At 45.7% G+C, this 21,020-nt stretch overlaps 1 protein-coding gene across 1 annotated transcript in view; it reads right to left on the bottom strand.

Moving 5' to 3' along the window:
- Positions 1 to 21,020, bottom strand: part of CC2D2B (coiled-coil and C2 domain containing 2B) — a 1,427,481-nt gene that overhangs the window by 32,529 nt on the left and 1,373,932 nt on the right. Inside the window, 1 exon segment of the mRNA XM_085622020.1 lies at positions 1,309 to 1,431. Coding sequence (XP_085478146.1) covers positions 1,309 to 1,431 — 123 coding nt within the window.

The following is a 21,020-nucleotide window of genomic DNA, read 5'->3' as shown; positions in this document are numbered from 1 at the left end:
TCTATATAGGAGCGCAGGCTTTTAGACCTCATAATCAGGCTCCCTGTCCCCCTGAACCCCTTCCTCGCTAGCAAGGGGTCCTTCTTGATACGAAAGAAAAGGAAATACCAATCTCAATGTTAAAATAATAAGTAGCAATTTGTCAGAAGATGTCGCCTGGCATTTGACCTCTGTCTCTAAAGGCACAGCAGATATGACAAGATAAAAACATAAGTTAAAGGCACCTTTATTGCTGATTTACTTCTGAACTCAAGCATGATTAATTTGGGGGAGTGCTGCAGCACCCTACTTCCAGTGCCTATGACTTCATTTCATTTGATATCAGGCAGACCTCATCCCCCCTTGTAAAATAACCTTCCAATTGCTGAGCTCTCCAAGGAGTACCTCAATTCTTCCCCACCTTCCATCGGCACTGCTGTCCCCAATCCAGCGCCTCCTCTCCCCTCTCCCCTTAGTTCCAGTGCTTCCTTGCCACCACTGCTGCACTTCTATCGCTATTCTCCCTGCCATGCTCACAGCTCAACCTGAAACTCTCTTCAAACCTGTACTGTCCTTTACGCTCTTGTTGTCATGGTAATCCACCTCTCTCACCCATTGTGTCAAGCGTCCCACCTCCCGCCCATATTGTACATGTCCATATTGTACAGCACTTTACTTTGAAGTGAGGTTGTCACTGCAAAGTTCACATGCATGAATACATCCATGCTTAAGACACCTAGGGATACTTACATAGCTGTTCTTTGGCATGTGCAAACTTTGCCACGCTCAAGGCGCAGGTCTGTAGAGGGGCGCAGGAGCTGCCTGCAGCAGTCTCTACTGATGTGGTTCCAAAAAAAGGTACATTTAAACACTATTTCTGGAGGCTGCTGGTGCCTGTGCATGCATTTTGACTGCTTTTCTTTTCATGGCTCTCCTTTCTCTTATCCACAGACCTTCCTCCTACACCTCCCATTTTTGTGCAACTCACAGACAGTTAAAGAGGGCGAATGGGAGGGAGCGACACATTTGATTTCACCCAAGGCACTCTCTGAGCTCTGGATACAGAACAACAAAACAACATTTTATTTAGAGTTCTGCAACTCCTTCCAAACATCATATCACATCCTCATGAAAATCACAACAGTCTCATTCTTCTATGGTATTTTTGGTGTTCTCTATGTATCACACAAGGTTGAATGAAATAATATAGGCAACACAAATATTTAGATACCTAAATACTAAGAAAAAACTATCCAGAACCAAAATAAAAGAACGAATAAAAGTTAAAAAACATTGACTCTTTTCAAAGCCTTTAATCTGGGTTCAAACCTGTAGGGTGGACGTGTCTAAATGCTGAAAGTTCTTGGTAAATAATGGTTTCCAGAATGCTTCCCTTGAGAGGTCAAACTTCACCAACATTGGTGCGCTGTTTTGTTGCACGTTGAACCAGATCTACAAAGATTACACATAGTTAAACACTTTTCCTATGATTTAAAATCATGAATGTACCAGGCCCCACATGTACGGCTATTACACATTTTGTGACCACAATCATTAGCTCATTCGCAAACTATAAATCCTAAGAGACATTATATACCACTCATATACACTCACGTTTAATAAACAAGTCTAGATATAAAAGGAAAAAACAAGGTTAAAAGAGACAATGTGAGCAAAATGATGGACTACTTCAGAGGGGGTAAGGATGCTCAGCACTGATGATCTAATGACAAACTTGTCCTTCATCTCCTTACAAATTAGAATGGTGCTTACATGTCTTCTACATATTACAGTGGCATTGTACATAAATAAACGCTACTGCAGGATGTGTCTCCAGTTATATTAATGCCACTTTTCGGAAAGTTGAGTGGTACAAATGACTTTGCATTTTCAAAGACTGAATTCCCTATGCACAACAGCGCTTTGAGGCTCATAATTTCAGTTCCGAATTTCAAACTACACATTCTAATTGGAATTGCAAGGCGTAAGGAGTGGCGAGGCGGGAGGGGGAAGGACGGGGGACTAAGGATTACAACAAAAAACAAATGGAAAAATTAAAAAATAACTTACCAGCCCGTACTGCCGCATCGCTACTTTTAATTCCTCACCACCAGCACAGACTCACAGAATCCTCCACAGCCAATCCTGACGCTGCTCTCATTCATGAGAGCAGTGTCAGAATTGGCCTTCAATTTGCACTCCCAGGGAGACTGTGACTGCTAATGCAGCTGGTGTTGGAGAGGGCTTCAGTGCCCATGACCTTTTGGTCGGCCTGAGTAGCCGGCCCAACCATCATGCGCACTGAACACAGTGCCCACCACTCTCTCTTTGTGATTGCCCCCTCCCCGTGATGGCCTTACCCCCAAGACTCGCCCGGGAGAGAAAAATAAAATGATAATAAACCTGGTTTGAAGCTACTGGTGGGAGTGGGGGGGCTTCTCCGCCATAGTGGAGGAGCCGCCACTGGGGTGGAAAAGCGAAGTCACACACCCTTGTAATTCACAAACGTATGCATAGGTGCTCTCCTGTATGACGGAACCCTGCATGCATTTCCCATGGATGCCTTTACTACGCAGTCACTACCCCGACTGCAACATTACCACGCGTTCCTTTACCACGCAAGTCGTTACAACGACTTGCCTTAGGGAGGCCACCGGACTTTAGAATAGTATAAATTACTATTCCAACTCCAGTTAGTGCATCAATAGGGATGGTTTTGGACTTAAAATCCAACACAGTCCAACAACGTGCCCCCTAAAGCAAGTCGTTGTATCGACTTGTGTGGTAAAGGAACGCGTGGTAACGTCACAGTCAGGGTAATGACTGCGAAGTAAAGGCACGTCATGGTTCTGCCTGCATGGTAAAGGATGCTCCCGCTCTGTAGCCATTTTACTTGTTGCAAACCATGATGTGCTTAGCAACTGCTGAGGACAGGTGTTAAGCATTCGCAAAATGAAAGCTGTCTATGTTTGACAACTTACTCTCGGATTGTACAGGCTGCACACATCAGGAGTATGCATGCACTCCCCAATGTGAATATTAGAGTGCGCTGCTTTTTGTGGCATTGGGACCCGTGTCTCTTTAAGGAACGAGATCACAATGCCGGCACACTGGAGTTTGAATGTTGGGATCGTGTCTGGTGTCCTATGCAGTCCTCTATCTCAGCATTAGCATTTTATCACTGGGGGTGCCAAACCAATTCCTGCCTCATTAGTATGTATGAGGGAGGAGGTTTGTGACTTTTAGCCAAAAATCCCTTTGCTGTTCCCAGGTTATGAGCATCCCTTGCCCCACAAAGGGTAGTCAAAGAACAATGGAAAAAGCCTCTTTTATGAATCAAACAATGTATCTCTTTTTCGGTGAAATGATGACCTGTTCTTTTTCCTTGCATAGTTTTTAAGTAAAATTTTACATATATGAGACATGTAATATTTAATTCACTCAAAATAGATTTCTGTCATAAATTTAAAAAAGGGGTATTTGATGAATTATAAGGGACACAAAACTATGTTAATCCCTTATTAAAACAAATTGCTTATTCTTAGTTTTTAGAAACTTAAAAAATCTTTTTAAAAATGCCCAAAAAAGCCTGCTTCCATATTACAATTGACCATTTCGAGATGAAAGAAGCAATCAATACCTTAACAGCCCGAAGAGATCAAGTAATTGGCATATACCAACCCATATAAAAATCAAGCCTAACCTAAACTAACCTGACCTAACCGCATTTAATGTAATCTAACATAACAAAGATAACATAATAGCATAACATGCACCATCTGTTGGCCATTCATAATCAGGAAAGATGCAGTGCATCAAAAACCTGAAATGGTCCGAATGATCTACTGAAACACAGCCTACCTTCTCGAAAAACCGGCCAATAAATAGTCACAATAGCGACTCAGTCTCAAAGGTTATACACTGTGGTTACTCACCTTCTTCAGCACAGCTGTAATACCATTAGGCTTTATCATTGACAGTATCCTCAGATTTGCACCTCTTGTCAGCAGCCTAACCCACCGTGCCAACTTCCATCTATGCCAACTAAAAAGAACCTGCTCTCCAATGATCAGCAGCACCTGCACTTGTCATATCCAGGAATGAAGCGTGGAACACCATCCTGACTGGCTTGCCAGTGAATGCCTTGATACACATTACTCCATTTGCCAGCTCGTCTAATCACAGACAAAAGGAAATGTAATCACATCTCCCAGCTCCTAGAAGCTCGGAAAATGAATGTAGTGCTCTTTTTCTAACTAGCAGCTAAATGCTAAACAACTGTCATATTGACCCTGCTTAGGGAAAGCTGGTCCATGCACTTTCTGCTGGGTCATCCTCAAACATTTTGCCTTCACTTTTCTGTTTTCTGAACCAGTTTTTGTTGGCTTTTAGGACTTCTGAGCACTTTACCATTGCTGACCAGTGCTAAAGTGCCAGTGTTCTCTCCTTTAAATATGGCAACACTGGCTTACACCCAATTGTCAAATTTAATTTACTTATAAGTCCCTAGTAAAGTGGCAAACTTCATGCACCCTTGCTTGTAAATTCAATGTTACTAGTGGGTCTGCAGCACATTTTGCGCAATCCACTTAAGTAGCCTTTTTAAACATCTCATGCCTTCCATTGCAGCCTGTGTGTGCTGTTTTGAACTGTCATTTTGACCTTCCAAAATAAACCTTTTTCCAGGCCTAGACCTTCTTTTTGAATACATTTAAGTACCCCTAGGGTAGGCCCTACACAGCCCAGAGGGAAGGGTGCAGTGTATTTAAATAGTCGGACAAGTACTTGTAAATGTTACATATCCGGGTAGTGAAAAACTCTTAAATTCTTTTTTCACTACTGCAAGGCCTACCTCTCCCTTAGAATAACACTGGGTACCTTATTACATTTAATTAGTGATAACTTTAATTTGGGAGCAGGATAAGATGTCAAGATTGTGTCTAAAGAATTGTAAGTTAAAACCCTCTTTAATGGTGACGTCAGATTTTAAGTCACAATTCTGGAAATGCCACTTTTAGAAAGGTGGCATGTTCTTGTCCCAACCATTTAGTGGTGCCTGCAGCCTGTATTATGGGTCACATGACTAGGTGTTGCCAGCAGTAGGTCTTTGTGTCTTATCCTAGACAGTGAGACAAAGGGGGAATAGGTGTTGCCAGGAAAGATCATCTCTGACTTGAAGGGGGAGGAGCTGTCACCTGCCACCCTTGCACATCACAAAAGCTCTGCCTCAGCACATTCACAAATGGTTTCACACTGTCTTTTGTGTCCCAGGACAAGCTGGGGCAAGGGAAGGAAGGAAGGAAATTCCAAACACCTCTGGGGTGCAAATCTCCAGAACCTTCTTCAAAGCTGGCACCAAGTATAAATATTGAACCCAAGACCCAACCCAGGACTGCTGTGCTGCTCTTCTGCAAGGACTGCTACTGTGATGCCCTGCAACTCTGTTGCCCTGCTGGCTTCTGCCCTGCTGCCTGAGTGAAATTGACTGGACCTTCATCTTGATCCAAGGACCACTAGAGTGACTCCAAGGGCTAGTTGGCTGGTCTCCTGATCAGAGCCTTATGGACAGAAAAGGCTGCAACCACCATGAACCTAGCATCTGGACTCTATCTGCTGTGACTCTTGCCCCCCAAGTGGTGCCACCCAGGTCCTTGGAAGTGGGCCTGAAGGTGCTCTACCAGCCCACCGGTGGTCTGTCTTTTGGGCAGAACTGACACAGCGTCATGCATTTCCTTATAGCTCCGCATTTGAACTGCCGCTGTATAGCGCATCGCCAGCATACGACCTCACATCGCAGCTCCTCAGAACCGCTGTGCATGACGCATCCCCATGGAACTTTTATTTGGTACTCTGAGAGGGAGATTTTTATTTCATTTTAAGTGTAACCCGTAATTTGAATTGTTTGTGGAACGAATAGAACCACCTCAAGCTAGATCCATCTTCTTAAAGTTCAGATGGTGACTGGTCTCAATAAGTCACTCTCAGTGGATGCAGGAGGAAACAATTTGGACTCTATCTCAGTCCGTGAAGGTCTGGTACAACTTAAATATTGCAGAGCCTCTCCTTAGGGAAGAGAACTGTGTGGAAACACCTCACATGTGGCGTCACAGAAGAGGGGCACAACAGCATACCCTGCTGTATAGGCACCATACAGAGGCAGGACACCTCAGAGAAAGATCTCTCTGCCCGGACACATGGCACCTTAAAAGAAAAATCGATCCACACTTATGGAACTTCTTAGGAGGGATACTGATCCCAAGCATATGGCACCTTAGAAATGGCAGTATGCCCAGACACATGGCAATTCAGAGAAAGGGACACTATAGCCAAGCACGTGACATTTCAAATGGGTACCATAGCCAAACATGCCAGATATATAACAGCTCAGCTGGTGACACCATAGCCCAGTACATGAACCCTCCTGCAGGGTCACTATTTACAGAGACATAGCACATTGGAAGGTGCACTGAACTCTGACACATGGCGCTTATGAGGAGGGTCAATATCGTTGGATAAATAGTGCCTCCTAAAGTGGTACTTTTCAAACTGGCCCTTCAGCCATCAGCCTTCATTGCTGCTCAACAACAGAGATGCTCCGGTGATCACTCTGGCCACCTTTTAGAGGATGACTGCAAGGGATGAAGTGCACAATCTGGAAAGACTTGCATGTACTGCGTTTCCGCGGTCTAGATGAGACAGCACTGATACTTGCTGTGCTGTCCTAATGTCTCTTGCAAGTACGGAGGGTTTCAGTTTTCTCAGTAGAGGAAGTTGGAAGTGGGTAGATTTTGACACTTTCTTAATGTGTTCGATCATGTTTAGTTTCTGATCAATTATAAAACCAAGAGATTTGGACAAGGGAATTACTAAGGGAGAGATGCCCAGTGGTGACAAGGCTTAAGCCATTCTTTACCTGGGGGAAAGTCACTGAGGGACAGAGTGAGAGTTTGTTTTGTGGGGCTCATTCGCAAGAGGAATGGGTTCCCCTAACATGTTCATTTAGCTAGTGGTATTTTCAAATTGGCTACGCTGGCCATAATAGGTACTCTCAGATGTAGTTGTGTATTGCCTGTATGTTGGTATGAGAACACATTTGGCCTAGTAGCACAGACACACAGGGTTCCAAGAGCAAGTTGAAAGATGAGTTGGAAAAAATGTGCTTATGGAACACTGCATTTTCGTGGTAGTGTGGGAGATTTAACAGAGTTACATTTCGCAAGCGGAGATCTTGCAGCTAGAAACAAATGTAATAATTATAGATCCATAGCATCAATAACCATTTTGGATGACAGAATGTGTGTGAGCGAATAATAACTCGATATCTTTAACTAGGATAAGTAGGCAAACATCATGCTGATCCAGAATTCCAAGTGTGGTATCTAGTATTTGCAGGCTGACTACCTTTGTGTTATGTTTGGGACGGAATCTCAATTGAAGTGTGTTTAATTGATTTTCTTGGAGCTGTGGGTGAGAAGTTGTGACACAACAGCATTCCCAATGATCTTGACTAGGAATGGTAATTTAAATACCTGTATGATGTTTGTTAGTTGTTGTTTTCAAGGCTTAGCTTCCTGAGAAGGGGGTTGCTTTGACCTGAATTATGTGATGAGAAGAGTATATCTTGTTGTAGTGAGTAGTTGATGATTTTGGGAAGTTAAGATGAAATCTCCTCTGCGCATGTTTAATTCAATGTGGCTGGGATCAGGACATAAGATGGAGGGTTTCTGGATGGTATGATATCCATAATTACTTGAAGGTCTAGTATTTATTTCTTCTGTGCACCATAACCTCCACAAGAAGATGGCATTGGCAAAGGACAGAAGATCCAGTTCAAAGTGAAGGATTCCAAGGTTTGTCAACAAGTAACCACACTATCGCCCAAACACCTCCAACCTAATATGGAGGTCAGATTTGCTGGCAGAGAAAATGTCAAGCAGAGCCCCTCCTGCAAAGGAAAGGGAAAGAAATCTAAGCAAGTAGGTACAGAGCGAGGACTTGAAAATGGGCTCATAAGAGTCTTATTGCCCAGTAGCGGCTCCTAATGGGAGTGCTGCAGGGCAGTGAGGCAGGGGAGGGTCAGAGTGGGGGGTAGTAAACTCCGGCATAAGGCCGAACGGAGTTCCGTTAATAAATAAATAAATAAATAAAACGAATTTCAATGTGCGCGCTGCGTTGCATCGATGAAAACTAAAATTACCCTAAGAATCCCATTAATCACATATGCATTTGCCCTTCTTGGAGGTTTATAGTGTTATGTACATGGTTTCAGAGTAATGAAGCACATGGGTTGACTCCTATTAAATAGCTATTCACCTCCTAGAAGGAAAGTAAGATTGTAGTTTAAGCCAAGAGTCACAGCATGCATGATGTTAGCATTGAGAAACCTTACACATGCTGCTGTGGGTTTAGTATACATAAATATGACGAAGCAACAGGCAATTCAGAGCAAATCCAATTTGCACAACATGCATTTTCCATGTGATTATAACATTCAACAGTCTCAAATAAGAAGTAAATATGAAGGTTTAAATAAAGTCTTTGTCAAAGAGAGTCTTTCATTTGCAGTCATCAGAGTCCCCGGTATTTAAAATCGGAATAATTAGCATGTATGGGACTCTTATAACTGATTCTTTCAGTGCAACCTTAAAAAGATCCGAAATCCTTGCTGTCTCTTAAGTACATTTCAGGAACAAACGTGCTAAATCAACATACAATTGTCTCTTTTGAATACGAGAAAGTTCTCACTGGTTCAGCACGTTCATAAAAGAGCAGTTTCAGGAATTAAACGAATATTTGGAATCATTTGAGTCTAAAATATGTAAATGCAGACAGAAGCCACGAGAGCATTTCCATATAATAAAGGTTCTGATTGTTTAGCTACGGGTTAAAGGTCACCCTCTATGGCAGATATTTTTCATACTTCAAATATGTGAACCTGTTGGCTAGCCTCATTGATCCAATCAGGAAACAATGTGCTTTTCTGATACAAAAACAATGCCTTTACTAACCAGAAAACATATAAACTGCTCATATATTAAGTTATGAAAATAAAATCCAGTACAAATTCCACAGCTGATTGTGTGGGTTTCTATTAATGGCCTTCTTTTCAAAATCAAAACTAATGACACCTAAAGAACCCTTATATATATATATATTACAGATATCATTCACGTCTGCAGAGTTAAAGTGTACACAACATGGCATTTAAAAAGACGTTTTAGCATAGTCATGGCTATGCTGCACGTTATAAACTTGCACCTAGCTTTGAAGATTAATAATGCTAAATTCAAGATTTCATCCTTCCCAATTTGTTGGAGATTGGTCAAAGTGAGGAAAAGATTTAAGGAGTTCCAAAAATAAGTGGATTATACATTTAAAAATGGAACTCGCAATAAGCAAGTTTAGCCGTGCATGCCAAAAAAGACTTTGGGTCTGATTACGATGTCGGTCGGAAAGCCTCTGACCGGCGGTGGGAGACTTTCCGACCAACATGGTAGTTTTAATGTCTGACCACCACATTATGAAGACGGCGGTCCCAGTTTAAACTGGTGGGGCAATCCGACACCGTTTCGACGGGCTCAAGGAGCCCATTGGCCAGTCAGAAAGCGGCCGGAATCCCCTAAGGAAGGCGTTTCCGCCATCTGGATTATGATGTCGGTTTCTGTTGGACTTGACCCTTTTGGCAGGATCACCCCTCAACATTTTGCCTGTCTCTTATCCTTTTCCTTGTGTAGTGTTGGTGGTTTTAGGCCTCTGCGCACTTTAGCACTGTGGCCCAGTGTAAAGTGCGTGCGCTCTCTGAGTGCATGTGGTGAGATTGGCCTGCCCTTCCATAGCAAAGCATGGGGGATATGTGTGTCCATGGTAATTCCTGGTGTGAGAGGAGTGCAGGGTCGAGTTTAGTATGTGCGAACTCGTGAGAATAAATGCTGCGCCAGGGTGTGCGCAGATTTATTGTGACTGTTGGAGAAGTGCCACTTTTAGAAGTTGGCATTTCTGTGTGCTGTGTGTCTGCCTGCCTGATGTGGAGTGCATGTCTGGCTTTTGATTGAAAGGTGCTGGATGGTGTGGGGAATTCCAGGAGCCAGGGTGAGTCTGCCCAGTGGTGAATAGAGAGATCTGCATCTAGATGGGAGGGAGGAGATGCACCTGGGACCTGAATAGGGCTGTGCCTTCCCTCCACAATGCTGGCTCCACCTCCTGTGGTGTGTCTGATGTCTCTGCCCTGCACTGTGAAAGGGGAAGAGGAGCTGGGTAAACAGAGTGCTCCAAATCCCCCCTAAACCAGTTGCATCTGGTTTTCCAAGCCCTGTGCTGTGGCAAAGGTATTTATTAATATAAATATAGGGGCTGTGACCCCATGAGTTGGTTCTGTTGTGCTTGTTCTTACTTTTGGGGGGACACTCTGCCAGGAGGAACCACCACGGGACCCAGCTGCTGTTTCCTGGGGTCCCTGCGTGCTGGCCTGCCTGGTTGCGCTGTGCTGTGGTTCCCCCCCCCACACCAAGGACTTTTTATTCTGGCCTTTCTGGGGCCACTACTGCGGCTAAGGCTCCTAGCGCCTCGTGAGTGCTCTGAACTTAGTGGCCAGAGAGGAGCCTTTTATTCAAACCCCACCCAGAGGGGAGCGTGAGAGAGCTGCAGCGCTGTGCTGCTGGAACGCCCGAGGGAATCCCGACGTGGGGATTCCCCCTCCTGAGCGCCGACAGGAGCAGGAGCCCACCCCGCGTGAATGATTCTATGTGGGAGAGCAGGAGCCCACCCCACTCTCCTGAGAATGCTAATCAGCGGGTGCCCACCCCACAACTGTGCTTAATCATAAGGCGGGAGCCCACCACGCACTTACGTGAGGGAGAGTGCAGACGCGGCCGAAGGAAGAGTCTGCCCGGAAGTCGGGCATCCAGAGTGCCTGGTTGTGGGTGGGGCTAGGTGGCCACCAATTGCAGCGCGGCCAAGAGGAAGCAGGAAGGAGCTGTTCGGGCTCCGCATCGTAGTCCCGGGTCCCAGGAGGGAGCCCAGGTGAAGTCAGGACAAGCACTGCTGTTTGCGGGGCCCTCGTGACCGGAGGAGAGCCCCGCGTGCCTGCAAAAGTGGGAGAGGGCCCGGGTGAAGCGAGGAAGAGCCGGGAGCCTTCCCCGCCTCCGTGTGCTGGAAGTTGAGACCCCGGTCCTAGGAGAGGGACCGGGCGAGGAGCAGAGCACCCGGGAGCAGCGCGGGAGCTCAGAGGAGTGGAGAAGTGCCTACAAGAGCCCGGTGAGTAGGGGCTCTTCTGTTTGGTGGTGCCGGTCGAGGCACAGGCTTGTCGTGGCCCCGTCTGTCAGCGGGCCGCTCCAACGAGGCATGTAGTGTTTGGGGGCATATTGAGGCACCGAGTTGGTACCTGAGTGATTCCGCAGAGGAGTGGGCCGCTCCCACGGGGGAACATTGTTTTCCGGGCCCTAGTGGGGGCCCAAGGGGCATTTTATTGCCAGTATCTCTTGACTTCCTCAGTTGCGCCGCCGTAGCAGGCAACTGCAACGATTGGGCAAGTTTAGTTGTGGGCATTATTGTTCATTTTTCCCCGCTGCCCCTCCTGATAGAGGGCAGCGGGCACGTTTGGGGCACATTTGCATAAGGGCACATTGGGAGCCCAAGCCTCATTTGATATTTACAGCTGCCCAGCAAGTAGTGGACAGTTGCACCGTTTAGGCTATTATTTCTTCCAGGGGCTTGTTGAGTTAGGAGTGAGATGCACTCCTTTGCCCCTGACACTCACAGCTGCGCAGCACTTAGTGCTAGCTGCAACGTTTAGGCCTGCGCAGATTGCGCACCCTTGACTTTCGCTGCTTTGGCAGCGTGCCCTGACTTTTGGGACACAGGGCATTTGAGACACCATTTTAGGTGGCCAGTTGGCCAGGGGGACTGTTAAGATTATAGGGCGCCAGGCCCTAATGTGATTATGTGGTGCAAGGAAATGTAATGTAGGTAGTATGTTTTACGCACCCTGTTTTGATACCTCTAAAATGTAGTTTTATGATTATGAGTTTGTTTTGCATATCATGGTTTATGCTAGTGAGATTATGTTTCACTGTGTGATTTATGCCCCCAATGTGAGTTATGCTTAGGAGGTTAGGGTCTAATGTGTTTAGACTTATGAGAGAAGTGCATAATGTGTTTATGCTGGTGAGGTTGGCGCAGAGTGTAATTCGCACCTGATGTGATACTGTGCATAATGTAGTTTATGTTACAGGCTGATGCTGAGTACAGTGGTTACCAGTGGTTACTGGTTGTGTTCTATGTTTATGATAAGTTCTACATCTACTAAGTTCACTTTGTGATGGTTCTGATAGTGGTCCAGTTGGCCCTGTCAGGTGTAAATAATCCCCTGTAAATACTGCCCAGTGCCAGTTGGCACAGTGTATATTGTGTGATTAACATCTAATGTGTTTTATGATAATACAAAGGCTATTTTTGATATAACCTTGTGTGGAGTTTCTTTTGTGGTGTGCCTAGTGTGTTGCTGCTGTGTGTGTGTGTTGCGCAAACGCTTCACACATTGCCTCCGGGATAAGCCTGACTGCTCGTGCCAAGCTACCAAGGGGGTGAGCAGGGGCTATCTTGGCGTGTAACCCCCTTGCCCTGACTAGAGTGGTGGTCTCTGCCTGCCTTTGGCGCAAGCCTTAGCCAACCAGAGATCCCATTTCTAACAGTTTCCGACAGCCCATCCATGTCAGCCTTTCACAGCTGGATTGGCTGTCTGAAACTGACATTGGGGGCCCCAAGTGGGACTCTCTTCCCCCTTGCCCTCCGCATTTGGGCCTGGGGTGCACCTATGGGGAGGTGCCTGCCACACGGTGCAGGGATGTTTACAAACTTCCATCTTTCAATGGGAGCTTGTCCCGCCGCACAAGCTCCCATTGAAAAAACTGAAGTTTGCGACCCCACCATGTGCGGTCGCATCATCATGGGGTTGTCTGAACTGCCGACCTATGGTTGGGCGGTTCCTTCCCCGAAACGGTGTCAGTCAGAGGCAATTCCGACCAACATCAGAATTAGGCCCCAATGCAAGCAGCAAGCACTCAGCAACACAGCATCAGGCAACAGGCTTTCTGCCACCCCTGGGGGCAGATGGGGATAATTACCCCCAATCTGATCCCAGGGAGGGCAGAAAGCCCACTAGACACCAGGGTTTTGTTCTATACAAATATGGGGCGGGGGCTGCACAGCATGGGCATGGCCATACCCTCTCTCCAAGTAAATGGGGCAACAGTCTTTCTGCCCCATTGGGGGTGAGATGGAATAATTGCCTCTGATCTGCCTCTGGAAGCCAGAAAGTCCCCTAACACCAGAGAAAGTTAAAAAAGATATACATAGTGATGGGGCTGCCTACCATAGTCATGGCTATCCACCCACTTCACCTAAAGGAAGGATAGCCATGTCTATGGTGGGCACGCCATGGTTTACCATAGAGTGGGACGCTGTGTTGCTGAGGGCTTGCTGCTTGCACCAGGGACTGCAAAACCCATACCCCACTGGTCCTAGGGGGAGGGACCAGGACTCAGCCGCCTCCTACTGATGAAGCACTATAAAACACCTCCTGGTCTACGGTGGCACGGGACGCGCACAGGCCATACCTGGGCAAAGCCCGGACCAATGGCGGGCCCCGCCTATGCCCGTCATCACCAGGAAGAGTCAGGGTGGGGCCATCCCCCTTGGGTTTTGTGTACGGCTGCCTGTACTCTTCCTTATAGATAGCTCTCTCTCTAATGGATTCTTTAGTTTTATTAAGACCTTGGTCTTGCATTGTAAGGCTTGGAGCATAACGTGTCATAAGCTCTTTAAAACCCTATGCTCCCCAAGCATAAAGATACTGTGCTTTGTCCATTGTTGGCTGTTTCATTAGAGTGGGGGCTCTAGCAGCATCTGGGTAAATGGGAAAGCAGAAAACTCTGCCGGGGGTCCCTGGAGCTTTCCAAAGTCACAGTCAGACTACCATTGATAGCTTTTTGTTCACAGTGATTGATGTGATTTCTAAAGAGATCCAACTGACAGAAAGAAGACTCTCACTTAAAGCTGAAGATCGGTTTTCTCCAGCAACACCATCTTCTCCCCCACCTTCCTCCCCACTGGGCGTTGTAGCAGGTCCTGATATCACTAGCCATAGGGAAGACTCTTTTGTCTAACCACCTACTCCTTCTGCTGATAATGGGAGCAGGGACACTAAAGTAAGTGGGGAACAAGTTCAACTCAGAAATAGAGCTGCTACACCTTCTGCCGAACCAGCACCTCGGGTTAAGCGGAGAAAAGGGTTGATTAAGCCAAAGGTGGGCTCTTCTAAACTTATTGCTGACTGTGCTAACCAGGAGCCCAGGGGCTCTAGCTATGAAAACTCCAATACTTCGATGTGGGTCTGTATCAGAGGGCTGTTAGCTGAGCTACTTGACTGTAAACTTCGACCATTGTATGACCGACTTACCACCATCAAGCAATCCTTGGGTAAATCTCTGAGGGGTGAGGGTAAGCCCTGAGATGAATGTATGGGGTGAGGAAAGGGGAATTAGAGGTCCAGTAGTTCAAGCTCCCATAGCCGTAGTGCCAAGTGAGAGTAGCTTTAGTAAGTCCAGTAATAGGAAACCAAACAAGCATTGGAAATAGAATAGGTCTTGCATTGGCTTGAGTTAGAGCTATTGGCATTGTAAATGACAAAGTCTTTTACCCATGTGTTATGGAGTGTATGTGTGTGATGTGTAGTGGAATTATGTGGGTTGTATTGGAATTGTTAGTTGTGGAATTGTGCGGCGTGGAATTGTGTGGTGTGGGGTGGATTTGTATAGTAGAATTATGTGGTATGGTGTGCAGCGGAATTATGTGGATAGTGACTATACGATTATGCAAATGGAGCAGGGAATAGGTATACTCTGCAGAAATGCCTTCAAGTATAACACAAAGTGGCTGCCTGTGCTGGAGGAAGAAACGTGCATAGAGAGACTTGACTCACGCGCTATCCAGTTCAATCACTTCACTTCGGTTTCTCATAAAAAGATACTTTGCATTAACTTCCAATTGATGCTTTCATCTTTAAAATGTGCTTTCATTAAAGGTAGAAACAATTAACGGGTTGGTGTGTCTGCATATATTTCAACCAAAGAATTGCTGAAATGCATTTTATCCTCCCGATGTCGTTACAGTGATTACTACAGTGCAAGTTGTAACAAGTAACATGAAGGGGGAGGGAGGGATGTTGGTGGTAATTGAAGCTGGACGGGGTGGGGTGGTGGGGCAGGGGATGGGAAATCAACAGCCGCGGTCCATGGAGGGAGTTCCATGGGGCGGAAAGGCGGGGCGGAGAGGGGCAGGGTGGGGGGGTACTAAACACCGGAATATGGATAATTGGAGGTAAGTAAACAATTAAATAAATAAAACGAATTTCGTAGCGTGCTGCATCGCATTTTGTGATGCAGCGCACGCTACGAAATTCGTTTTATTTATTTAATTGTTTACTTACCTCCAACTATCCATATTCCGGTGTTTAGTACCCCCCACCCTGACCCTCCCCCGCCCCACCTATCCGCCCCACGGAACTCCCTCCGCGGACCGCGGCTGGAAATCAAGCAGAAACAGCTGGGAGAAGGGCGAGGGAAACCAACACAAGTGCTGGAGTAGCAAAAGCAGGGGTGAATTAGGGACTGCAGAGACATGCAAAAAGTAAATAAACAACATAAACATACCTTGTAAAAGAAGCATAGTTTTAAAAGGCTTGGGCCTCTGCAACACATGAACCACTGCTGCCAGTATTCACCAAATGTATTACAAAACCTCGTAAACCATTTTTTCCTATGCGATGTAAATGGTCTTTTGAAGATCTGTGAAATAGTCCGGCGAGGCCGAGATAAGACTCTAGACACTGGCCATGGAGCCGCCAGCAGCTTAAGGACTGTGTGTGTGTTTGTGTGTGTGTCCTGGAAACTGCATCAGCCCAGGATGAGACACACGTGGGGCTGCTAAAGTCTGCTCTAGGCACATATCATACTCCTCAATGGCAGCAAGATGACAGACTGCCAGAGACGGGAGCAGTGGGGTTCATGGAGGAGCAGGGGAACTATTAAGGGTTGAAACAACAAACTGCTGGGAGAGAAAAAGGGAATGGGACGGGCAGCGTGGTCTGTACATCGCAGCACATTAGCCGTGAAAATGTGAAATTCCAGCCAATACATTTTGTTAAATTCCCACATGATAAAGTATTATATGACAATATAGCACATTTTCTGCTATAAATGCACGCTTTGTCCTGTTCCGATACCATCTATATCAACAGGCATTTATGCAGTGCTTTTATCTGGAGGCTACTTTGTACAACAATGGCGCAAAACTGCAGTGACGGAGGCATGTGAATTGGCATCAAGGCAATAACTATGGCAAATTAACACAACAGAATCAATAACATTACACAGTAAATAGGGCTTGGTAATGGTGTGCTTCTAGGGTGGTACTACCGGTAATTGTTGCAATGCCGAGCAGGTCATTAAGAAAGGTGTCCGGTAGATGATGTAGCGTACATATTTGTTTAGCTACCCTGTGCGTGTTTTCTCGGAGAGGGGGTGGGGGGGGAGGGCTCCTCACCCGAAGTGGGAGGGGGAAAGCAAAATATAAAAAGAAGCAGCAACGGAAGGGAAACGCTGCGTTTGTATTCTTATTGCTTGCAAATATAATAAAAATGTGCATACACTCTGTGATGCCACTTTGTAATGTCCATGCTGTAGAAGATTAGAGCCTGCAACCATCAATAAACATCCCATTGGGTGGCCGAGCGCGATGAAGGTGATCTGGGGCAGAGCGCGTGCTCAGGCCTCTTGCTGACTCTATCGATGTATACTGAAAGGGTGGGTGCAGGCAACCCCTGCGTTTGTGCTCGAAGGGTGAAGGGAGGGCTCCCAACGTGAAGCAGGAAGGGGAAAGAAAAAAAAATTATAAAAACAAGTGTTGTAGTCGTAAACAATACAAGTACGGTAAATAAAGCGACTGCAAACCTCTCATCAAGCCGGCGCGCAAAGTTAACAAAACACAAACACTTCTCACTACAATTCAAAAACATTAGCCAAGGCAGGCAAACAAAAAAAAAGAGTGCTCACAGAGTATTATAAATAACAGAAAGCACACATGTAACGGGCAGTCCTCATGGGAGGTTGCAAAAGTCCAAGAGGAGGGACTAATAAGCGTGTTCACCAAACAAATGCCAGCATTTATGAAGGACAGTATGAGAAACCAATTAAAGATGGGTGGTGCTCGAAGCCCATATTGTACATACGACTTAGTAACAATGGGGTAACCCAGTATCCCTCAGAACCTGGGAGATAGTATGTCAAAGAAACAATGGTTCTGTCGGGTGAAAAAAGGCTCTTTACACCATTTAGCACAAGTCATACGTTATTCAAAATATGCAATCAGTCATAAGCAGCAATCAAAAAAAATGTGGGGTATTCTGAGATTTTTATATATAAATTGCGTCATTCATATATATACCCAAAAACATTTTGAAAGGCCTTCAAAGTACAAAGTGAAATACAATTTGTGACAAGGTGACAAGTGGTGCTCAGTGATATAGTGCGTGATATGTACAAAGTGCTTTAAAAACGTTGAAAAAATTCTGATGGCCAGAAGACAAGTATTTATAGTAGATCTGCGAAATAGTTTTTCGCAGGCTCTGGTAACTGGTCCAGGGGATAGTGTCGACGTTTCAACCCAGATACTGCACTACTATACAGTCAGTGCGGGTCTTCATCAGGACGGGGACAGAGGGTGACGGCCTGTAAATAGTAAGATGCCTTCGTCAGGTGTGTTGTCAACAAGGAGAAGAAAAGCACCAATGACTCACAGTGTGCATGGTGGTATTAAACTCACCTAAAGAATAATCAGGGCAACTCAAAGTTGAGCACGGTTAACTTGCATCTTAACCTTCCTCTCGGCAGTTAAAGGTTAGTGCAGGACGTCTGGTGCACTTCTGTGAGGGGGAAAAGGGTTCGATTTACCACTAAGTAAAATCTTTATATGGCAGGGGGAGGGGCAAAAGGGGAGGGGGGGAAGGTGATGGGGTGGAAGGGGAAGGAACGGAGGGAGGGGGAAGGAAGGAGGGGTAAAGATTACTGGAATAATTCTATGCTCACCTTAGTTTGGTAGTATTTATCGAAGCTCTCCAATCATAAGGTCAATTATTTCTTGTTTTGGGTCTGTGGGGAAAGTAGGATTAGGTTGGGGGGCAGCCGTGTAACTATTTAGGTAAAAGAGGCTCGAGTGACACTGGCTGCTCACCTTCAATGATTGGCAATAGCTTGTGGCAGAATCGCGGGCGGCAGGCGTGAGTCCTGGCTCGTCTGTACGGAATGACAGCAGCCCTCTGATTGAGCTTGCTGATGCAGCCGAGGAACGCGCGCGCATGTACGTTGCGCGTTAGGAGTGATTGTTGGTTACTAGGCAACAAATGACACTGATGCTAGGGCGCGTCCTACGTCATACGGCATTGCTAGGTAGTTAGGCAACTAAGACTTGTGCCTCATTCACGAGGTGGTAACAATCTCGGCAAACCATGAGCCGCATAGATATGTATTATGTGATACGCCAGGGATTATACAATAGGCGGTTAATGAACCCGCAAGGTTAAGCATTATTAAATGTTAAGACAACGGATGGTTACTAGGCAACGGAGGACGCTGACGCTCGAGCACGTCCTGCGTCATACGGTGTTGCTAGGTCGTTAGGCAACTAAGACTCGTGCCTCACTCGCGAGGTGGGAACAATCTCGGCAAACCATGGGACACGTAGACATGTATTACATAATGCGCCTGGGATTATACAGTAGGCGGTTGATGAACCCGCAAGGTTAAACATTATTACATGTGGTATGTACGATTATCCAGTCTGTTAAGGAGTCTAGAGTTCAAAAACTTCAGTGCATAATTACAGTGATAATCTTAAAACAATACAATACGTAGAGGAATGGACAAAAGTGCCCTTCCGTTTTAACGATTTGTTACTGAATTCACTTATTTGACAATGATTAAACAGTAAGCATTAGATATATTTTTGGATAATTTCCTCTTCTTAATTTGCATCAACGGGCACAGTAACAATTGTTTCCATATGTTATACTTGAATATCTACAAGTTAAAACCAACAAAGATTGTGTGTAGTTTATATGCAGTGACAATAATTCAGATTTCTGGAAGAGCTAGCATAATTACCCAGCTGTATTAATGGCTCAATATATACAATGTAATTGAATAGAGTGTCTCAACAACCATGATTAAGGAATAGGGCAGGTTAGAGTTGCCCCATTTGTTTCGAGGTCTCCTCCATCTCGTTTAACCCATTCTGTACTGAGTTAAGTAGATGGATCCATATGCACTCCTTATAATTCAAAATCCTCGTAATCGAGCCACCTCTAGCATTGGGGATGATCTTCTCTAGTACCCACCCTGTTATGTTGTTAGGAGAGTGGTGGTGTGTCATGTAATGTTCAACCATAGGGGCCCCTTGAACCCTGCAATTTATTCTGCTCATGTGCTGCAGAATCCTGACTTTGGCTTTCTGAGTAGTTTGCCCAACATATATGAGGCCACAGGGGCACTGGATGGCATATTTAACGTTTGAGCTGTTACAATTGGTGAAGTGGGAAAGTTTGTATGTTCTGTTGGTATGTACAAATGTGGTTCCCTCATGGCATAGATCACATGCCTTACATTGTCCACATTTGTGGTGTCCGGTCACAGGTGGGAGACCGAAGTGGCTTCTGAGGTCAGGTGGCTTGGGTACTTCGAGGTATGCGTTTACAACCATATCCTTGATATTTTTACCCCTCTTGAAGGCAAAGACGGGGTCTTGTGTGGTTTGGAGTTCACTTGCAACCAAATTCCAGTATTTCTTCACCACTTTCTTTATATCATTGCTCTTGGTGTTGAATATGGTGACGCAGACAATCTTGTCTGTCTCCCTGTGTTTTGGATTGACCTCCAACAGCTGTTCATGGGGGCAATACCAGGCCCGCTTTTTGGCCCGTTTCAACAGTCCGGTTGGGTAACCCCTCTCTTTGAGGCGGATAGTGAGCGTTTCAGATTCCTTAAAGTAGTCATTTTTCCTGGTACAGTTTCTTCTCAGTCTGAGGTATTTCCCATAGAGTAAGTTATCCCTCAGACTAGGTGGATGGTGTGACTCACATTTCAACAAGGAGTTCCTCTCCATTGGTTTGCGATACAGATCGCAGTAAAGTAATCCATCCTCTACACGGAATGTCAGGTCTAAGAAGTCTATAGCTTCATTATTACTTGTCATCGTGAACTGGATGTCATTGGATCTAGTGTTCAGCCAGTTATGGAATTCCATCAATTCGTTGGCATTTCCGGACCAGATCATTATCACGTCATCAATATAGCGTTTCCATACCGCAATATGATTGAGGTATGGATTGGCGTGATTGTACAAATGTTCCTCCTCGTAGTGGTCCATGAATATATTCGCCAGACTTGGGGCATAGGTAGCTCCCATGGCTACTCCTTTGCACTGGTAGTAGAATTGTCTTTTTATGGCAGGGGGGAGAGGATGGGGGCATAGAATATTCCAGTAATCTTTACCCCTCCTTCCTTCCCCCGCCCTCCTTTCCTTCCCCTTCCACCCCATCACCTTTTTCTCCCCCCTCCCCTTTTTCCCCTCCCCCCCTGCCATAAAAAGATTTTACTTAGTGGTAAATCGAACCCTTTTCCCCCTCACAGAAGTGCACCAGACGTCCTGCACTAACCTTTAACTGCTGAGAGGAAGGTTAAGATGCAAGTTAACCACGCTCAACTTTGAGTTGCCCTGATTATTCTTTAGGTGAGTTTAAAACCACCATGCGCACTGTGAGTCATTGGTGCTTTTCTTCTCCTTTTTGACAACACACCTGACGAAGGCATCTTACTACTTACAGGCCGTCACCCCCTGCCCCCGTCCTGATGAAGACCCGCACTGACTGTATAGTAGTGCAGTATCTGGGTTGAAACGTCGACACTATCCCCTGGACCAGTTACCAGAGCCTG

Source organism: Triturus cristatus, chromosome 1_2 (genome assembly GCF_964204655.1).
Source record: "Triturus cristatus chromosome 1_2, aTriCri1.1, whole genome shotgun sequence".
Classification (NCBI taxonomy): domain Eukaryota; kingdom Metazoa; phylum Chordata; class Amphibia; order Caudata; family Salamandridae; genus Triturus; species Triturus cristatus.
Note: the sequence above shows the minus strand (reverse complement) of the source record. Positions and strands in the feature narration are given on the sequence as shown.